The 17500-nt window shown below is 39.0% G+C and overlaps 1 protein-coding gene across 1 annotated transcript in view; it reads right to left on the bottom strand.

Annotated features, from left to right (window-relative positions):
* The window catches only part of adamts6 (ADAM metallopeptidase with thrombospondin type 1 motif, 6), an 87169-nt gene that overhangs the window by 65652 nt on the left and 4017 nt on the right, over positions 1 to 17500 (bottom strand). Inside the window, exons 3-8 of the mRNA XM_079599017.1 lie at positions 15997 to 16361; positions 10984 to 11152; positions 10565 to 10782; positions 10349 to 10432; positions 9209 to 9354; positions 1781 to 1824 (exon numbers count right to left, since the gene is read on the bottom strand). Coding sequence (XP_079455143.1) covers positions 1781 to 1824; positions 9209 to 9354; positions 10349 to 10432; positions 10565 to 10782; positions 10984 to 11152; positions 15997 to 16361 — 1026 coding nt within the window. The remainder of the gene's footprint in view (positions 1 to 1780; positions 1825 to 9208; positions 9355 to 10348; positions 10433 to 10564; positions 10783 to 10983; positions 11153 to 15996; positions 16362 to 17500) is intronic.

Here is a 17500-nt window from a genome sequence, read left to right on the forward strand (position 1 = left end):
TCCGGTCTGTCCCTCATATATGACTATGGATATATACCACAAGTTGTTTAGACTCATCTTATGATACTTTTGTGCTGCTTTTTTGTCCTTTTTGTGTTATGGCTTGACACAATATTATGTTTTCATGTTTTCGACATTCTTTGTATTCCTGTTGGTTTCATATGGTTTTAAATAAATAAAAAAGTTTCAACCATTTTCTTCAGTTTAATGAGTAAACGGTAATAACATATTCTTTACACCTTGCAATACATGTAAGTGTACACATTTTAAAATCATGATATTCAAAAAAGTATGTTTTACAAGTATAATGAATTCATAAACATCATTAGGTTTTCTGGAGTCGAACCACATGACATTTTACAACCTGAACTAACCTTGCATTAAATAATAATTCACTGTAAAAATTATATTATCAATAAGACAACATGTTTTTACATTGCTTTAACTCAGTTAAATTTTCATTTTTTAAGTCAGTAAGTTGGTTGCACCACATGACATTATTGTTCGTGGGCTTTTTAAATATCAGTAAGCAGTTTTGTTTCACTTTAGTCTTCTCCATAAATAGAAATCATTCTTCTCTCAGAAATTAAAATCATGCTGTATTAAAGATGTATTAACTGAAGAAAGAAAGAAAGAAAGAAAGAAAGAAAGAAAGGCACGTCTGACCCCTGTTAAACAGAGAAAAAGGGGGGGGGGGGGAGAAAGTAATAGAGATTTGGAATGGCATGAGGCTGAACTACTCCTTTTAAGTTGACAATATAACAAAAGAGTATTGAAAAGGTCTAAACCTGACCTCCCGGTGGGCAAAATATTATTAAAGATATTGAATCCTAATATGGGATACCAAGAGAGGCTTGGGACTGTTTGGGAGCCATCGCTCCAACAAAGCACTTCTGGCCTCTTTATCTTCCTTATCCAGAGGCCCAAACAAGAGCGGACATGCAAATCAAAGGCTAATAAGACACCGACTGGAGGCAAGAAGGGTAAAAAAAGGAAAGCGATACAGGATGGAAGAGGGTTAGTGGGCCCAGGCCGACTCGAAATCTCATTGGTGGGGCTTGTTATCCTAAGCCGAGGGTCGCGTTGGTGTTATCCCCACTCTGCGATGACCCCCGGAGGGCAACACGTTGACCCGAGATCACGGTGATGCCTCTGGGTGAGTGGGGGGTGTTGAAGTGGAGATGGAGGTGGAGAAAGAGGAGGTGGGGGCAGCAAGGAAGCAGAGCAGATGCCAGGGCAATTAAAGGGACCCGGGGAATGTGACGAATGCGGTCAATCTGTCAAACCACCCCTGGAGTCACAATATTACTTCTAAGATATACGGTTCAGCCCTGGAGGAGGCTGGTTCAGATAAGACGAGGCTTTGACACAGGCCATTTAGGGTGTTTGCTTTTTTTCTTCAGTTATCCTGACTTCTTTAAACATGTTAATTCTTCTTTTATCATGTTGTTCTCTGTTATATATTGTATAGTCTAATTTTCTTCACTCCTTTTCTTTTTTGGCTTGCACAGGGGAGGGGTAAACACCTCCGTCCCGTAGCAGACAGAAGTGGGAATGTTAGGAAATGAAACGAGAGACAGCGGTGTCTGTAGAGGCAGGCAGGCATCGAGCCATGTTTGAGCTCAACGTGAGCCAAGCGGCTCAATAAAGGCAGCCTTTCTCAAAACTCACGCAGAATTATTTGTTACACCATTAAAACAAAGCATGTAGCATTTGGCGTTTAGTTGCGTATGTTTAAATCGAAGAATATTTGCTTTTAGGATTCATTTCGGGTACTTACCGAGAGTACCGCAGGGTTTGTTCTTATAGGTGCAGATGTCATACCTAAGAGAGAAAAGAAATCAAAAGTGAGGTCTTTAGATGACAGAAATGCATTGGTTCTCCATGCGGTAACTTTTGAAGAAAACATGAATGGTGTTTGCCCGTGCAAACCTCGCTGGCCAGAGTTCGAATGGGGTTCTAAGGTGTTCTGGGTGATATGATTTGACTTCTATGATATTCTGTTCCCGTAGATATGGCCCGGGACACTCCTATGCCACAAAGTCCACACATTTTTTCGCCCATTTTATCATCTATATTAGGACAATGCATTTGCCATTAAGCAATTATGGTTCATGTCCGTAACTAGAGATGCACAGATCGAACGGCCAGGGCCCGAAATCGGTCGATTTTCCACATGATCGGCCCGGACCGGTAACCGGTCGGTCAGTCTCACGTCTTACCAATTCCGAGCCGGTCCGTTTTGTTGCCAGGCAATAACGTTAGCTGAGCATTCTCCTGTTATCTCTGACGGCGGAGTGACACACACCACCTCCTCTCACTCACTCAGTATTCAGTTAAACACAGTCAGTTTTAGAACCTAATTAGTTGAGAAAGATAACGCATGTCGTGTAACTGTATATTGGATCCGTGCATAAACTCTTAAAGTGACAGCAGCCTAATAAACCTGCTGCCGTCTGTCATGTTAATCAAAGAAGAAAAGACAAAGAAAAACACTCGCTGCTCTTGACTGAATTAGTTTTGTAACTAATTGTAAGCATTAATCTGTATTTAATTTTTACAATGAAGACTATCCAGTTTGATTACTTTAATTTCTGTAGTATTTCTTTATTTTATATCACAGACACACAAATTATCACAGAAGTTCCACGATAAAAGTTTATAGGGCATACAGGCACAATAATGTTAATATCAATGAAACAAGGTCATCCGATGCGCACTGCCATGTTTGTTTTCATCAGGTGGCTGAAAAAATGTCTTCCTGAGGATTTCGCTCAATTTCAAGTTGGTCACACAATGCCACACTGGTCAACAGAAAGCAGCTCGATCTGAAAGTGTCTTCTGTGTGTGCTGCGCTTTACATATCACTACACTAATGACAACAGACAATGGACATTTTTTGCCCGCAAAATTTTGCTGAAATTTCGCTAATGTGACCGCACCTTAATGCCAAATATTCAAAATCTATTTCCCACATTTTATTGACAGCATCCATTATAACTTAACATCTGTTTGTGATTCTTGCCTTAGTTTTTTGTGTGTGTGTTGTTGTTGTTGTTTATTTTGTAACTCAAACCCTTTCTTTTCCCCAATGGGACTCGTCATCAGTCGGCTGACGATTTCGACGGCAGGCCTTTATGAAAGAATGCCAAATATTTTCTTATTCCCCAAATGGGGCATTTAACACCTCCTGAAAAATATCACAAGCAGTTTGGGCAGCTGAGTCTAGCCAAAGGCATGCAGCCAGGCTTTGTTTGACATTGTCCTCAGCGCAGAGGAAAGACGCAGTGCCTGATCTGAATCATATTAAACTATCTTAGAAGCTTTGTGTTTTGCGTCAGGGGCTTGGGTTGGGGGCGCAGACGTTATGCACGTATTCAGTCAGACTGGTAGTTGGAAAGTTCCTATCGGCCTTCTATTTTGGTGTCGATCTGAAGATATCCATGTGCTCTGTTTACTGTGGCAGCTGAAAAGGGTCAGAGGAGCCAAAAGATCTTTGAATCTGGAAAATCATACTGGAATATTGCAGCCAAAAAAATAAATAATCAAAACAAGGGTTTCTTTGTGCTCCTTTGCACAGTTTATAAGCAAGTAATACGCTTCTTATACAATTTATAAATTTGTGAAAAAAATGTAAACTTACTATGAGATCATGCTTATATAAACTTGATTACAATTTCTTAAGAAAATGTGAGTGGTACTTGCCCATGCAAAACATTCTGCCACAATACTAAGGTGTTGTGAGTGGTTGCCAGGGGGTTGCTATGCAATTACTAAGGTGTTGTGAGTGTCTGTTGCCGTGTAGCTGTGCAGTTGCTAGGTGGTAACTTACTTAGTCAAGTAAAAAGAGCCCACCCATAAGTCTCTATGATAAGTCTGGACGCTAAATATTGCACATAACCTTTCTTCAGTGTAAATCTATAGGTTTTTTTCATTTATCATTGTAAGTTCCTGAAACAAGCTGTGTTTTAAAGTATCATTTATGTCATAATGCTGTGTAATTTCAACTTGTCCCTCCTGAGGAAACTACAATGGAAGTGAATGGAGCCAATTTGTTAGCGTTTCAATAGTAGAGCCACAATAATGTCCATCTCTTATTAAATCTCTTATTAACCTCTTCTGTGTAAAGTTATCCAATCTTACAACTTTGCCAATTTAAACGGTAATTTTATAGGTTTAGATGTTGCAAACTTAAATGCACAAGTTTTAACAGATTAATTAAATGTAAGTGACTTTATACAATCATAAGCTTCACATTTCTGCATTCAAACCCTCTATAAAATGGCCCGTTTCACTTCCATTGTAAGTGCATGACTGTAAACTTAATTCTCTTTTTTTTTTGAAAATGAAGGATGAGTCAACATTTCTATGGCAATCTAACATTATGCCACAAATATGGTCGATTGAACTTGTACTGAACCCGGAATATTCAGTCCTGTACTCGACCCGCTATAACAGTGTTATAGGTTTTGAAAAATTGTAATGGTGGTATATGCCTAATAATAAACTACATAACATTAGCATGACATCAAATTGCTAATGCTGTATGTATAACCAATGCATTATCTTTAAGTTCAAACAAAACAGCATACTAAACATCAGAGTAAATTAGATGGAAGAGAGTGAGTGAGTGTGAGTGTGAGTGTGAGTGTGAGTGTGTGAGTGTGAGTGTGTGTGTGTGTGTGTGTGTGTGTGTGTGTGTGTGTGTGTGTGTGTGTGTGTGTGTGTGTGTGTGTCGCTTGATGTCTAATTGATGTACATACTGTACTGATAATTCAATAATAATAAAAAGCAATGGCATGCACAGCATCCACAAGGAATGATGAACAGGGTCTCTGCCTTGAAGACGGGCTTTTAATGTATTAGAAATCCGAGGACAATGCAAATTCAATTTTAGTGGCTCCCTCCTCATCCCACGACTCCCCAAGCAGAGCAAACTCACCAGCATTAGGTACTGTCTCATGAAGCTGGCCTCATTTGGACATCGATTTATTTTGATTTAGTCACTTTAATTTCCCTCAGCTCTCGCAGTGGATCGTGTTCCAAACAAGCAATATTGCATCTCGCCGTCATGCTCCGGCCAAAAGTCTAGGACTGGAAAAACATCGCCGGAGAGGTCAGAATGGACCGTCCGTCAGGATGATGTGGTCTTTATCCTGCTAATATTTCTTCCTCATGCACCCCCAGCGCTGCTGCAGCAAATGTGGCAAATTACAAACTACTTTGTAAACTATGGAAATGAACACGTTTAGTAATTAACTACAATTCTCTTGTAAACTTCATATAAGCTACAAACTTCATAAATGACCAAACTCATAAATGTCACAAAGTGCGCTATATGAGGAATGTTGTATGTTGCTGCAATTGTGAGTTGCAACTAAAATTGTTGCAAAAGTCATAAAGTTTACGTTTACTAAAATTGTGATAGCTTGCGACATTTATTAAAATTGTAATAGCTACAATAGTTTAGACTAGATTGACTATAAATAGGATTCTTGCCTTTATTAACAAACTTTTTAAAAGTGTGATAGTTACGGTAATACTAAAATTAAGATCCCCTGTGGTGAATATCAAGCTTTTAATGTTGTTTATATGTCTATGTGGTGTTTTTAATATGCTTTAAGACAAACCATGTGCAAATTCATAAATCAACACCATTGCTCAGTATTTTCTCCTTAAAACTGCAGTGAACCAAAGACAGGTCAACCAATCAGATCAACGTGTGATCGTCAAGGATCTCTGAGCTGTCGCGAGTGAGTGGAGGCGGGGCTCATTTGCATATTCATAGAACCGCATATACTAAATGAGGCAAGGGTGAAGAGTTATTCAAGATATTTTTGAAGACGGCATGAAGACATTTTTTTCTAAGGAAAAACGTTTAAACATGTAATTTTGATGCGTTTAAGGAATAAAATTGACTACAGGGGTATATTTTATCAACGGCATTGATATCGCAAAAAAATTGCGATAGTTGCAGCAGTTTACAAAGTTTACTTGAAAAGTGATATTGTGGTTGTTAACAGTGATATTTTAGCTAAAAATAGTATATGTCATAAACTAGTGTAACTATCACAATCATAAACTACAGCGGTCACAATTTTAGTAAACTTTATAAACTATTGCGACCTTTCTGTTACGGGTCTGTTTGCAGCAGTCTTTATTAATCAAACTCAAACTTACTCAAGATACTAGGAAATCTCTAACACGGGACAGAAAAACCAGGCCAACATCAACGACAACAGACATCTGAACAGGACAAAACACAGGGCTTAAACACACAGGGACCTAATAAAAGAAACAAGACACAGACAAGACTAACGAGACAATGACTGATTAAGGTGTCCATGGCAACTAAGAAGTGGCGGGAAAAGAACAAATGAACACAGGAAGTCCAAACACAAACAGAACACGTAACATTTCGAAATTGTAGTAAACATTGAACAGTAAGATGCAACTATAACCATTTTAGTAAAATTCATAAACTATTGTTGCATGACTAGTTAAAACTATAGTAAGCTATTACTATAAGTTGTGATGCTGACTTTCACCAAACATAAACAAATAATCACAACTGGCTAGAGAGCTAATGAGTAGAGTCATTACGTTGTATGGTATGCTGTGTTTACTTGAACAGGCTTTCGAGGGAACATCACTCTGATTGTTAAGCTCTCCTCCAGGCTATCATTAGTCATATATGAATTCACCCCATATAAATGTCTCCAAATGAAGAACTGCTATAGTCATAAAATCACATCGCTGCAGGGGTACTCAATAACACACAGACCACACAAAGCTAATCAGCACATTAGCCTTTGCGTAAATAAGGCCCACAAATCAGATTTGTTTTTCAAATCCATTCTAGGACTGACTACACTGTAATTTTACAGCTGATGCAATCTGATCTGTTCGTTCATACAGTGTAGTTGATGTCCGGTGTATGTCAAAGGATTTTCTAATAGAACAGCAGCTGACACTGAAAATGTTCTCATGTCTATCATGACATTTAGACACATTTATGCATATAACGGTATGCAGCTGGGTCCAAAAATCACTGACTCAGTCACTCATTCACTACGTAACTACAAGTTAATGTCACAGAATACACAAGAATGTGGAGTGATGAAAAAATACTTTATTTTACATAAATAAATGTATTTCTTTAAAGAACTCCAATTTGAACATTCAGACTGATACAGATTGCAAACCACATATCAATGTGGTCTGGATCGAGTTTGTAAACAAGTGGTTTTTATGTTCAGACTAGAAAAAACTAAATAGATTGAAGTTGGAGACAACAAAAAATCTGCATGTCTATATATATATGGGCTAATGAACATTCTCGGCTTTGGATTTAATAGCTATTCACTGTTTCACTCAAACTGTTGTTCATTTTCTTGTGTAAAGCCTCAAATAATCAGAACAGATCTCATAAAACAATAGCTGTAGATCCAAAGAATACAATATGAACTTTGGAGTCATTTATATATAATATAACTGAAGTATGAAATGTCAATTCCTCCACCACATGTAGTATAAGACAACAAGCCTTTTTTTCTAAAAGAAAAACTCTGACTAAAGTTTAAAGCTGCACTTAATTCAGAACGAAATCCGTTTATAGCGGCGAACCAGTAGCATTCGTTTGCCAGACTCAAAACCGGTCTGCCAGACATTAGCAGGACAACGGCTAGTTGTTTACCGCCCGGCTTACCTTGGCAGATTTCCGTCTGTTCAGAAGAATAAACCTAAAATGAAACTTTCTGTAGACTAGCGTCAGACACACCGCCTGTTTCAGTCAATTCAAAAAGGTGTTTGGCCTCCACGTGTTTAGCAAAACACTACGAAGTTAAACAAATTATATGTATAAATAGAAATATCCAATAACCTCTGCTCAAGGAGTGACGTCTACAGTGTCAGCTGACAGCGTCAAGGCTCACACCTGCCCAAACCACACAGTCATGCACCAGTGAACAGCAATTAACAATGACATTAATAACCAGTTGTAAATGACCCACCCAATATATGTTTCCAGTACAAACTGTCAAACTTGAATGCCAAAATGTCAGCTAGCCCTAAAACAAGCCTTTCTTCTCTAATTTGAGCTAAATTGAGGAAGCTAGTAAAAAAAAATTAAAATCGCAGAGCTGTCTGCCATTTAACAGATTGATCGCCCACAAACTAATCACTGAAGCAAACTACTGTAAGGCGTTTTTGGCTTCTGGATAAACATAATGAATTAAGGCAGGGAATTCAGAAGGGTCTGTATATAACAACACAGACTGACTCAAAGGAAAATCCGTAGAGGAAGTAAAAAAGACAACCTCCAGTCAACAAAGTCAATTTTCAACGAGACGTTAACATGTTTGTTGGCTGGGGTTTTGTGGAAACAACTGTAATGACAATTTAGTTTTTAAAGGCGACCTACTATTATGCCCTTTTACAAAGTCTTTTTGGGCACTACTAGAATAGATTTCCATGCTTGACTGTTCAAAAAACATTTATTTTTCACATATTCTCCATTGTTGCAGCACCTCCCTCCCCAGTCTGCCAGTAAGGCTTCGTTTAGTTCCTGTCTCCATGAAGCCCCTCCTCTGAAAAGCACAATGTGCTCTGATTGGTCGGCTGGATCAGTGTGTTGTGATTGGTCATCTGCTACAAGTATGTTTGGGGGGAAATCCACACCCCTTACTATAATCACAAGTTTCAACACACTACTAACTCAACCAGGTCTAATTTTTCATATGCTGTTGGCGGGAATTATTTAAATGAGTTAATAATGTGACGTGTTTCAAGAAAACTCAATGAGGAGTTTCAGGGAGTTCAGAAACAGTGACATTGATATAGAGAATAACTGCCTTTGGAGAGACTTGGTGCTTTACAGCAACATTACACATATTGAACGGACATTGAAAATGTAAAAAAGCATAATAGATCTTCTTTAACTAAAATCAGGCTGAAAATCAAATGTAATCATTTTACACAAGTATTTGCACTTTCATCAGACAAATAACGTAGTAACATTCTTTAGGATATACTAACCTAATCTATCAAATATTGGCTAAATGAATGTTTGTCATCAAACATGATTTTAAACAGATGAAGTGTTGGTGTCTTCCATCTGGGCCCCTCTCAAACTAACATAGTCCTAACCATATTCCCAACCTCAATCATTAACTACCCCTAAAATCAGATGGAAATAATAGTAACCGACCTTGTAATGAGAACAGCATTGTCGTGATGGGCGATCCCGTTCTCTGGGATACTGTTTCCATCCCCCTGATGAGAAAGAATGGATTTCTGCCATTTACAGAAGCTGTCTAGAGATTTGTCTGCATGGTGGTTTATCTCCAAGTTGAGCTGCAACATACAACACCAATGTAACATATCAAACTGTGTTTAAGACCCACTGCATTTAGAAATTAATTAACAATATAACAAAGGATGCTTCAGTTTGTTGAGTTGTTATTTTATATAATATATTATATATATTATTTGGATGGTACAATGTGAATTGTAGCTCTAATGACATCATCTTTGTGGTAGTTGGATCTTTTGGTTGGTTTCCCAGCCTGAGAAGAGTTATTTGACTCTTCCGAGAACAAAAAAAAAAAAAAAAACATAGACAAACGCCCTGGCTCTTTCATTAAAGACATTAATGTAAAATCTTTTACAAAGTTTCCCTGTGGGACATTGTCTAGGCATATCTGTTCGAATAACTTTTATCTTTAAAAGTGGTCCGACGATTCATGATTCAATCTGTCTTATTCAGGCCAATAAAACAGCAGACTACTGTGAGGTGTGTTTCTAAGCTTCTAAAAATACTCTGAGCTCACACTCATTTAATGCTAATGCAGACAAAAGACAAGAACGAGGAATAGTATGCATGTGCGTGAGATAGGGAGAAAATGTCACCTAGCCTAGTCTTGGGAAGTGCTGCTGAAAAACAATGACCTTTTGCAAAAAACAAAATGCAGCTGTAAACTGTTTAAAAGGTTTGTTTTTGCAGAAAAAAGGGATATTTCACCCCATAAATATAAATTTGGTCATCCTCATGTTATTCCTAACCTGTATGACTTTTGTTTTTTCTGAAAATAAAAAACACAAAAATGAAAATTGTAAAGTTTTTTGTCCATACAATGAAAGTCAATGGGGTCAAAAACAACATTAGACCCCATTGGTTTTCAGACAGATGAATGTTCTTCAAAATATCATCTTTAGTATTCCAAAAAAGAAAGTAATACAGGTTTGGAACAAAATGAGGTTGAGTAAACACTGACAGAATTGACATTTTGGGTGAACTTCAGAATAAACATTATTATTAAAATTTCTCCATCCCATTAAAAACACTGACCTGATCTTCTGTCAGAACAATCAGTCGGGTTACAATAATGTTCACAACGTTTCCAAGGCTGGCATCACGGTAAAGTTTGGCAACCTGACCTCCAGAAAAGAAGAAAAGACACAAAGTCAGCCAAATGCTGTTCGAGTTGTTCCGATGTTCCCTTAAAAAGGTATTGAACACACATTTTGAGACAAACACGCATGAGAAAAGCAGGACCAAACTTACAATATTCATTACGGACAGGATGTAGTGCTCGATGTCTTTGCGACCGTGGTAGCCAACCATCATTTTGTCCGCCACCACTAGGGTCTCCACAAAGCGTTCAGAACTGACGGACCGGCGCTGGCGGTGGCCACCCGTCGAGCTGTCGCTGCCCGGGACTGGGCACGGTGGGTTTTCTTCAGGGTTGGTATCGTAGCAGGGTGTCCTGCTTATTGTGAGGTCTGGAGAAAACAAACATGACTCAAAAAATGATTCATTATTGTTAGTAAAAATGAGGTTCAGCTGAACTTTAGAGTAGATCTTCACTCAACGAGGCTGTTTGCAGAGACTTCCAGCCAAAACCTGAACCACTGACCATCATTTCCTAAACTGCTATCTATAGCTGTTTATGTCACAATGCGGCCAAATGGAGGTTTACCAACCTGAAACACCACAGCTGAACTCCTCGCTTGGCTCTTGTGGAGAGGGAATGGAAGTCTTTTTATAAATAACATGTGGTTGTCCTTCGTGGTTGACATCACTGAAATTTCTGGATATATTTTTTAATGGCTCTATTAAATATTGCTCGTCCTCTGTGGTTATGACACCATGCTTGATAAGAAAAGAGAAAACGATAGGTTACACCAAAGGCACACAGGAAAATATGTTCATTGACAAGATTTGAAATATTCCATCTGCAATGTCAAGGACAAGGTTGTAAAAAACAAACAAAAAAGCATTTTAATGGCTGTATCACATGCTTATCATCTCTACAAATAGTCTCTTTATATTATACCAGAACGTAGATAATTATAACTCGTATTATTTCAAGTGATTTCATATCATTCAGCATTGCAAGCAAATGCAAAAACATGCCACAATACAAATCAATGAGATAAATCACTCAAAACCACCAATTACATAAAGAACAACACCGTAATTACCTGGACAGGAACCAAAGCACACAGATCTGCGCCCTTGAACACCCCCAATTTAACATAAATTCAAAAAGTGCCTCAGAAATGTGTTTATAGAAAAAAAAAGCTCTGGCATGTTCTCCAAGTCTGTAAAACTCCACAATGAGACCAATTAAATCTTTACAAAGAAATAGCAAACGCTGCACACGCAAAACAAGAGCGCAGTTGATATAAGCCGTATGCTGTGTGATGCACGGCGAAAACTGCTGAGGCATTCAAAGGATTGTTTTTCCATTTTTGGTTTCAATAAAATGACTGAGGCAATGCAGAGACCTCGATTTATTAAGTCAAGTGAGCCAGTGCTTTTGGCTGCAACAATAATAATATAACATCTTAGCATCATTGCAACTGTCTCGTTCTCCAGTCTAACTAAAGGGGAATTATGGGGAAAAGCTAATATTACGGACCTGATAAAGCACAGATGATTGGAATTTCTCAAGGACTACGAGCTAAAACTTTTGTGGATGATTTAATGAAGTGGAACATTAAGTTTGCTTTTACTTTCAGAATGAGTTTTGATTCCAGCCATTGGGAAAGATTAAACTTACATGAGATCAGTTGTGATGCATGATATTAGATTAATTAACTGGTATAGGACTCATTTATGTGGCCAAAAACGTGAAATGGAAAGATGGGTGGCTGGTATGTCTTAAAACAATCTCTAAACTCTATTGACACCAGATGTGAATGAAAATAATTCACTCTTGTCCCTTAGTTTGTAAAAACTCATGTTTACAAGGGACATACAACAGAAGTCTATGGGGCAAGACAATAGACCAGAATAAATGTTAAAATATACATGATATAGAAAGTTTGTCTACAGACAAAACAAAAAGTGTTAACATAAGACTAGTGCAGACGTTTTAACCTTTACAAACACAGGGAACTCAGCCAACAGACCACCAATAAAAAAGGAAAAAAGGAAAAAGAAAGGAAGATTTAACAGCACATCTCTCTGCCATGTCTTTTCTCATAGGCTTTCACAGTAAGTGCATTACTGTGAACACTTTGCTTTTTGCTAGTTAGCCTGTTAGCGTCAGCAGATAGCCAATGCTGGTAGATGCTGTAATTACATAATTCGGTGAGCAAATTCTATAGAGCCAAAACGCAGTAACCACACCAACACTGATTGTGAGAAAAGGAGGTCCGATTTTGGTCATAACTCCTTTTTGACAAAATGTGCTTTGCAAGTCAATTTAGCAGACATTTAACCAGTACTCATTTTTAGGTCTCTTAAAGGTAGGCTAGCTAGGCAATGTAGGAAAGGATAGCAATAACCAGCTAGCTTTAAGATGCATGAGATGTATGAGATCACACCCTGCCTTCAAGTCGACATAACATTTACTTTGTTAGCGCATATTACTAGTCTTGTGGTGAACAATTAATCCGTGCAAGTTAATACACAGAAAAAAATAGTTTGCTGTGGTAATCTTTAATTAAAGTCTGAAAAGTTACTTCCGGTCTGAAATGGCGTTCCTTTTCTGATGGCGTAGGTCACGAAAGCCAAAGCCACGCCTCCTTCAAAACACATGAACGAACATAGCAGCGTCTGCAAAGCGTCACGAGACGAGAGACAGAGTTAAATTACCTCATGTCTCAAAGCACATAACATTACAATAAGGAATGTAAACATCTTAGATCTCTGATTTGCACCACCTGACTGCTGCAGATTCATTTCGGCACTGATATTGTTGACATAGAAACGCATAAATCCGAGTCTGAGGACGTGATCCGCTCCGGGTAGAACGTCACGGGTTGCCATCTCGTAATTACGGTTATGACATGGTGTGAACCCAGCAAAAACCTCATTTTTTTAGTTCAGGAGGAACTATAAACGCGGCTGCTGTTCGTTTGCGGCGCTCGGTGACTGACGTCTGTCTACAACACTGCACAGCCTTACTGAACGCGCTGATGACGTGTGATGACTGCGTGAGCCGGTGCGCGGAGGTATGGAAATACATTGGACCAACATTTTTTGGTCCTGAGACTTCCACAGAATACGCATGTAATTTTTTTTTATATTTAGACCACTTCTATTATTGATTGCTATAAGGATGTGAAGAGTTCTAACCAGTATAACGAAAAGTGTTTATAAAAAAAAGCCTACCCTACCTTTAAAGCATAAAACCGACTTGTATTTTTCAATTTCCAGGTCAGATTAATTACTGCTGAAAGCCTCTGCTTGTTCTTATGGTGCCATCAACCAATCTGTGAGTCATTAGTAGTCAAAAGCTATAAGTGATCTGCCTATAAAATTGGACCAAAACTGGTCAGATGCTTCTCATGTGCCAGCCAAACCACTGCCATTGAGATGTTTTTAGCGGTACTCAACACCACGTCACAAATGCTGCTGAGAGATCCTGAGGTGTATTGAAACTTGTTTAAATCATTATTTTGTTATCTCTTGCGATATCCAACTCAGGGGTTCAGGTAAAACTCTCTACCGGCTTGGCTATGTACTGAACTCCTGAAACTATAGGTCTGCAGAGTGGTTTAGGGAGAAGGTTTTGTGTTTGCACGCAGACACGGTGACTGCAGGAAATGCCTCAGGACCAGCAGAGCCACTCTAAACTCTCGTAGATTTATGCGAGGGTGCTGCTGATACCAGGGTGGAATCCAATATCGAGTCCTGTCCTCCCACATGAACACACCAGTTTAAGGTAATTGCACAGGGCCGGCTCGCTTGGGAATTTTCCCCTCAGACTCTTGTCAAGTTAAAGACACAACATGCACAAATATCTAAGTTTCAATGTTGGGGGAGCTACTTTAAAACTGAAGCCTGCCAAGATACAAGATACTCATAATGTAAAGTATTTAAACTAGTCAAGCTACCATTTTGGAAACGTAGATAAAGGTAGCCGTGTTAAAGCTAAAGTTCACATTTTACTCATGTTGTTCCAAACCTATATGACTTTCTTTGGAAAAAGATGATCTTTTGAAAAATGTCAGAATGTTTTTTCATCTGTCCATACAATGGAGGTCAATGGGGTCAATATTGTTTCGGAGCCCACCGACTTTCACTGTATGGGCAAAAATTTAGAAATATTTTTTCTTCGAGATAATTTCACTGTACTCATGTAGACTCAATAAATGACACAAATAATAATTTTCTTTTCGAAGTGACCATTCAGAATCCTTTTTTTTTTCCTCTTTTTATTTTTTATTGCCTGTCTTTTTATTATTTTTATTATTATAACATGCTAAGCTGTTAAGCTGTGTAGCATTAAACGCATTTTAGTTTCCTACAGAAGTTAGTTGTTGGGGCAATTTGAAATGTCACACTAGTTTATACTAGTCAGAGAGCCATGATCTAACATTTCAATATTCGCATCGCATCACAGGAAGCCACGTTTCACAGCAACCGTGTAGAGTGTGGTTTAGTCCGGCGACGTCAAAGTCCCCAACAGATGAAATGCTCAGCGTGAGATAGGAATCAGCTGGCAACGGGCTTGCAGGTGCAGGAGGGATTCAAGCCCGATGCAGAGAGACAGCTAAGCTAATATTTTGCTGTCACTCAGCAGTCACTTTAACAGTGAGCAGAAGCAGCCGTGTACACAGAGACAGGGACATAGATAAGAACTCTGGCAGCAACACAGACAAGGTGCTTTAAACTCGCTCGCTCTCTCTTTTGTGTTAGTCAAACACATGAGGCATGAGTTTCTTATAGTTGCTTAAGCTTTATTAATGTGATATAGACACGCTGACTCACTCTGGACGCTGGCCTGAAGCTCTGGAGTTAAACTGCTGAGCAAGATATTTGACAGGGACAATGAACTACATTTTTCAATGTTAAAATCCTGTCTCCTATCTGAGCTTAATAGGCTTAATAGACAACTACAAAGAAGCCATTTGTAGATTGATTCCCAAGAAAGGGAATCAGCTTCCCTGTATAGCAACTGAACCAATGCCGGGCGGGACTATGGGTTTGTCCAACAAACAGCAGAGTGTTCAGGAAACCTGGTTGACAACAACCTTTACTTTTGCAGAAATTACACATTTCGGCTATAACTATAAATTTGCTACGCAGTTACTAAGGTATTCTGAGTCGTTGCAATGCGGTTACTTTTTCTAGGTGTTCTGAGTGCAAAATAAAGCGTTTTTTTGCCAGATGAAGATCATAAGTTCGATCACTAAAAGTAATAGCACATATTCTCGTGGGTTTAGAAATAATCATCCACAGTAAGGACAGCATATCATCAGTCGCATCAAAAAAGGCCAAGTCAGCAAATATGGGGCCCTTTGAGGAAGTAAACACTTCAGCTTAAGATCTTTAGATATGTGGGCAATAAAATGCAATGCATATTCCACATGTCATTGGCCAGCGTGCTTTCATATCCCTGTGTGAATGTACAATTTCCAATCTGTTCTTTTATGCAGAAAACAGTGTGCCTTTTTCCTGAGGTATTTGGGAGAAAAACAGCATACTTAACTTCTCATACACCCAAAAGCATGACAATTTTCAAAATCTGCTGTACTCACCAAGCCTTTGCAGTTGCTCAATGCCACTTTTGTAGTGCTATATTGATCCAGTAGATATCCAACATAGTGGCAGTTATCGACCACTGAATGCTGCCAGTCTAGTCCGTCTTTGCCCCAGTACTCTACTGTGAAATGTTTAGAAACCAGATTGGGGTTGAGTGTCAGATTCAGGTGAAAGTGCTTGCCGTAGGCGGAGAGTTTGTAAAAAAGCCTGGTCTCAGTGTGGTCCAGCTCAGCCTGGTCCAGTCCACGTCTCCGCCGACCGGGCCTGTAATGCTTCACAGTGTAACTCATGAACTGGCCCCTCTCATCCACCCGCACTGGGACTGTCAGCTGATAGTGCTCCAGCGTGGACAGGAATTCCGCTTTTGGTTTTGGGTAATAAAGTTAAGCAGATAACAGTGAGCAAAGGAGGGTAATCATGGGAAACCAAAAATCAACAAGCAATTTCAGCACTGTAAGTGGTAGGGGTGTTCAGAGGAAGGTTTAATTGCTCAGAGAGTTTCTAAGTGTAACAACTTTGTTTCTGATGTTTCTCCTAAAAATCCTCTAGTGGGTCGCAGGGCCGTTAAAGTGTAGTCAAAGAACTTTTATTTTTAAGGTGTGCGTGAATGCTGATGACTCTTCTGCAAAGGCTTTGATTTTCTGTCAGACGGAAACACTGTTTTCCATTTGACTTCTATTCCATAGATCCGCACTAGACGGGGCGTTTGTCTCGTGCATTACACGGTGCTCTAAAAACAAGGTGCTCAAGTTAAGAAAAAAGTTCATCCTTAAAGGCCCACTGAAGTGCCTTGGAACGCGCAGCTTTGCATGATGCGCTGACGTAATTTCCACTGAAACAGGAAGCTAAGGAGGGACATATTCAATGGCTCCTCCCCCTTTTCAAATAGCCAATAACGTTTAGTTTACCTCACAGACTGCAAGTGGAACTTGACAACCCCGTGGAAGCGAATCCGAGCGCTGATGATACGTTGGATTCAATAGTAGAGGTGTGGATAAATTCTAGCCATTTTATTCTTAACCAACGTTGGAAACCAGAATAAAACTTGAGCGTTTGAGCAACCGAACACACATCTCCAGCCCATATTGCTCCGTGACGTGCAAACGGTCGCTTTGGCCAGGTGGTATTTATAGCATAAGGGGCGGAGCTTTAGATTCTAGAGAGCATTGGATTGGACAGAAGATGTGATGAGAAGCTGAAGTCCGCAGTGATGTCATAAAAACCTGTGCGGAAGGTTATTAAGGTCCATTTTAGCGGAAGTGAGAGACTGTAAGGTTTGAATGCTTATATCTCCAAAATGCAAATTGTGTCATTGTTTTAGAACACACCAGTTTATTCATAACCTGAAGGCTAACATATTAATTTTAAAAGCTATAAAAAACTTACATTTTGATTTCAGGGGGCTTTTAAAAAAATGTCTCTAGACCTTGCAGGTTCTTTTCCGTTCCACTGACCTGCTTCTTGCATTGTCCTGTTTTACTATCTGAAATATGTCAGGCT

The sequence above is a fragment of the Phoxinus phoxinus genome, assembly GCF_949152265.1.
Source record: "Phoxinus phoxinus genome assembly, chromosome: 23".
NCBI lineage: Eukaryota > Metazoa > Chordata > Actinopteri > Cypriniformes > Leuciscidae > Phoxinus > Phoxinus phoxinus.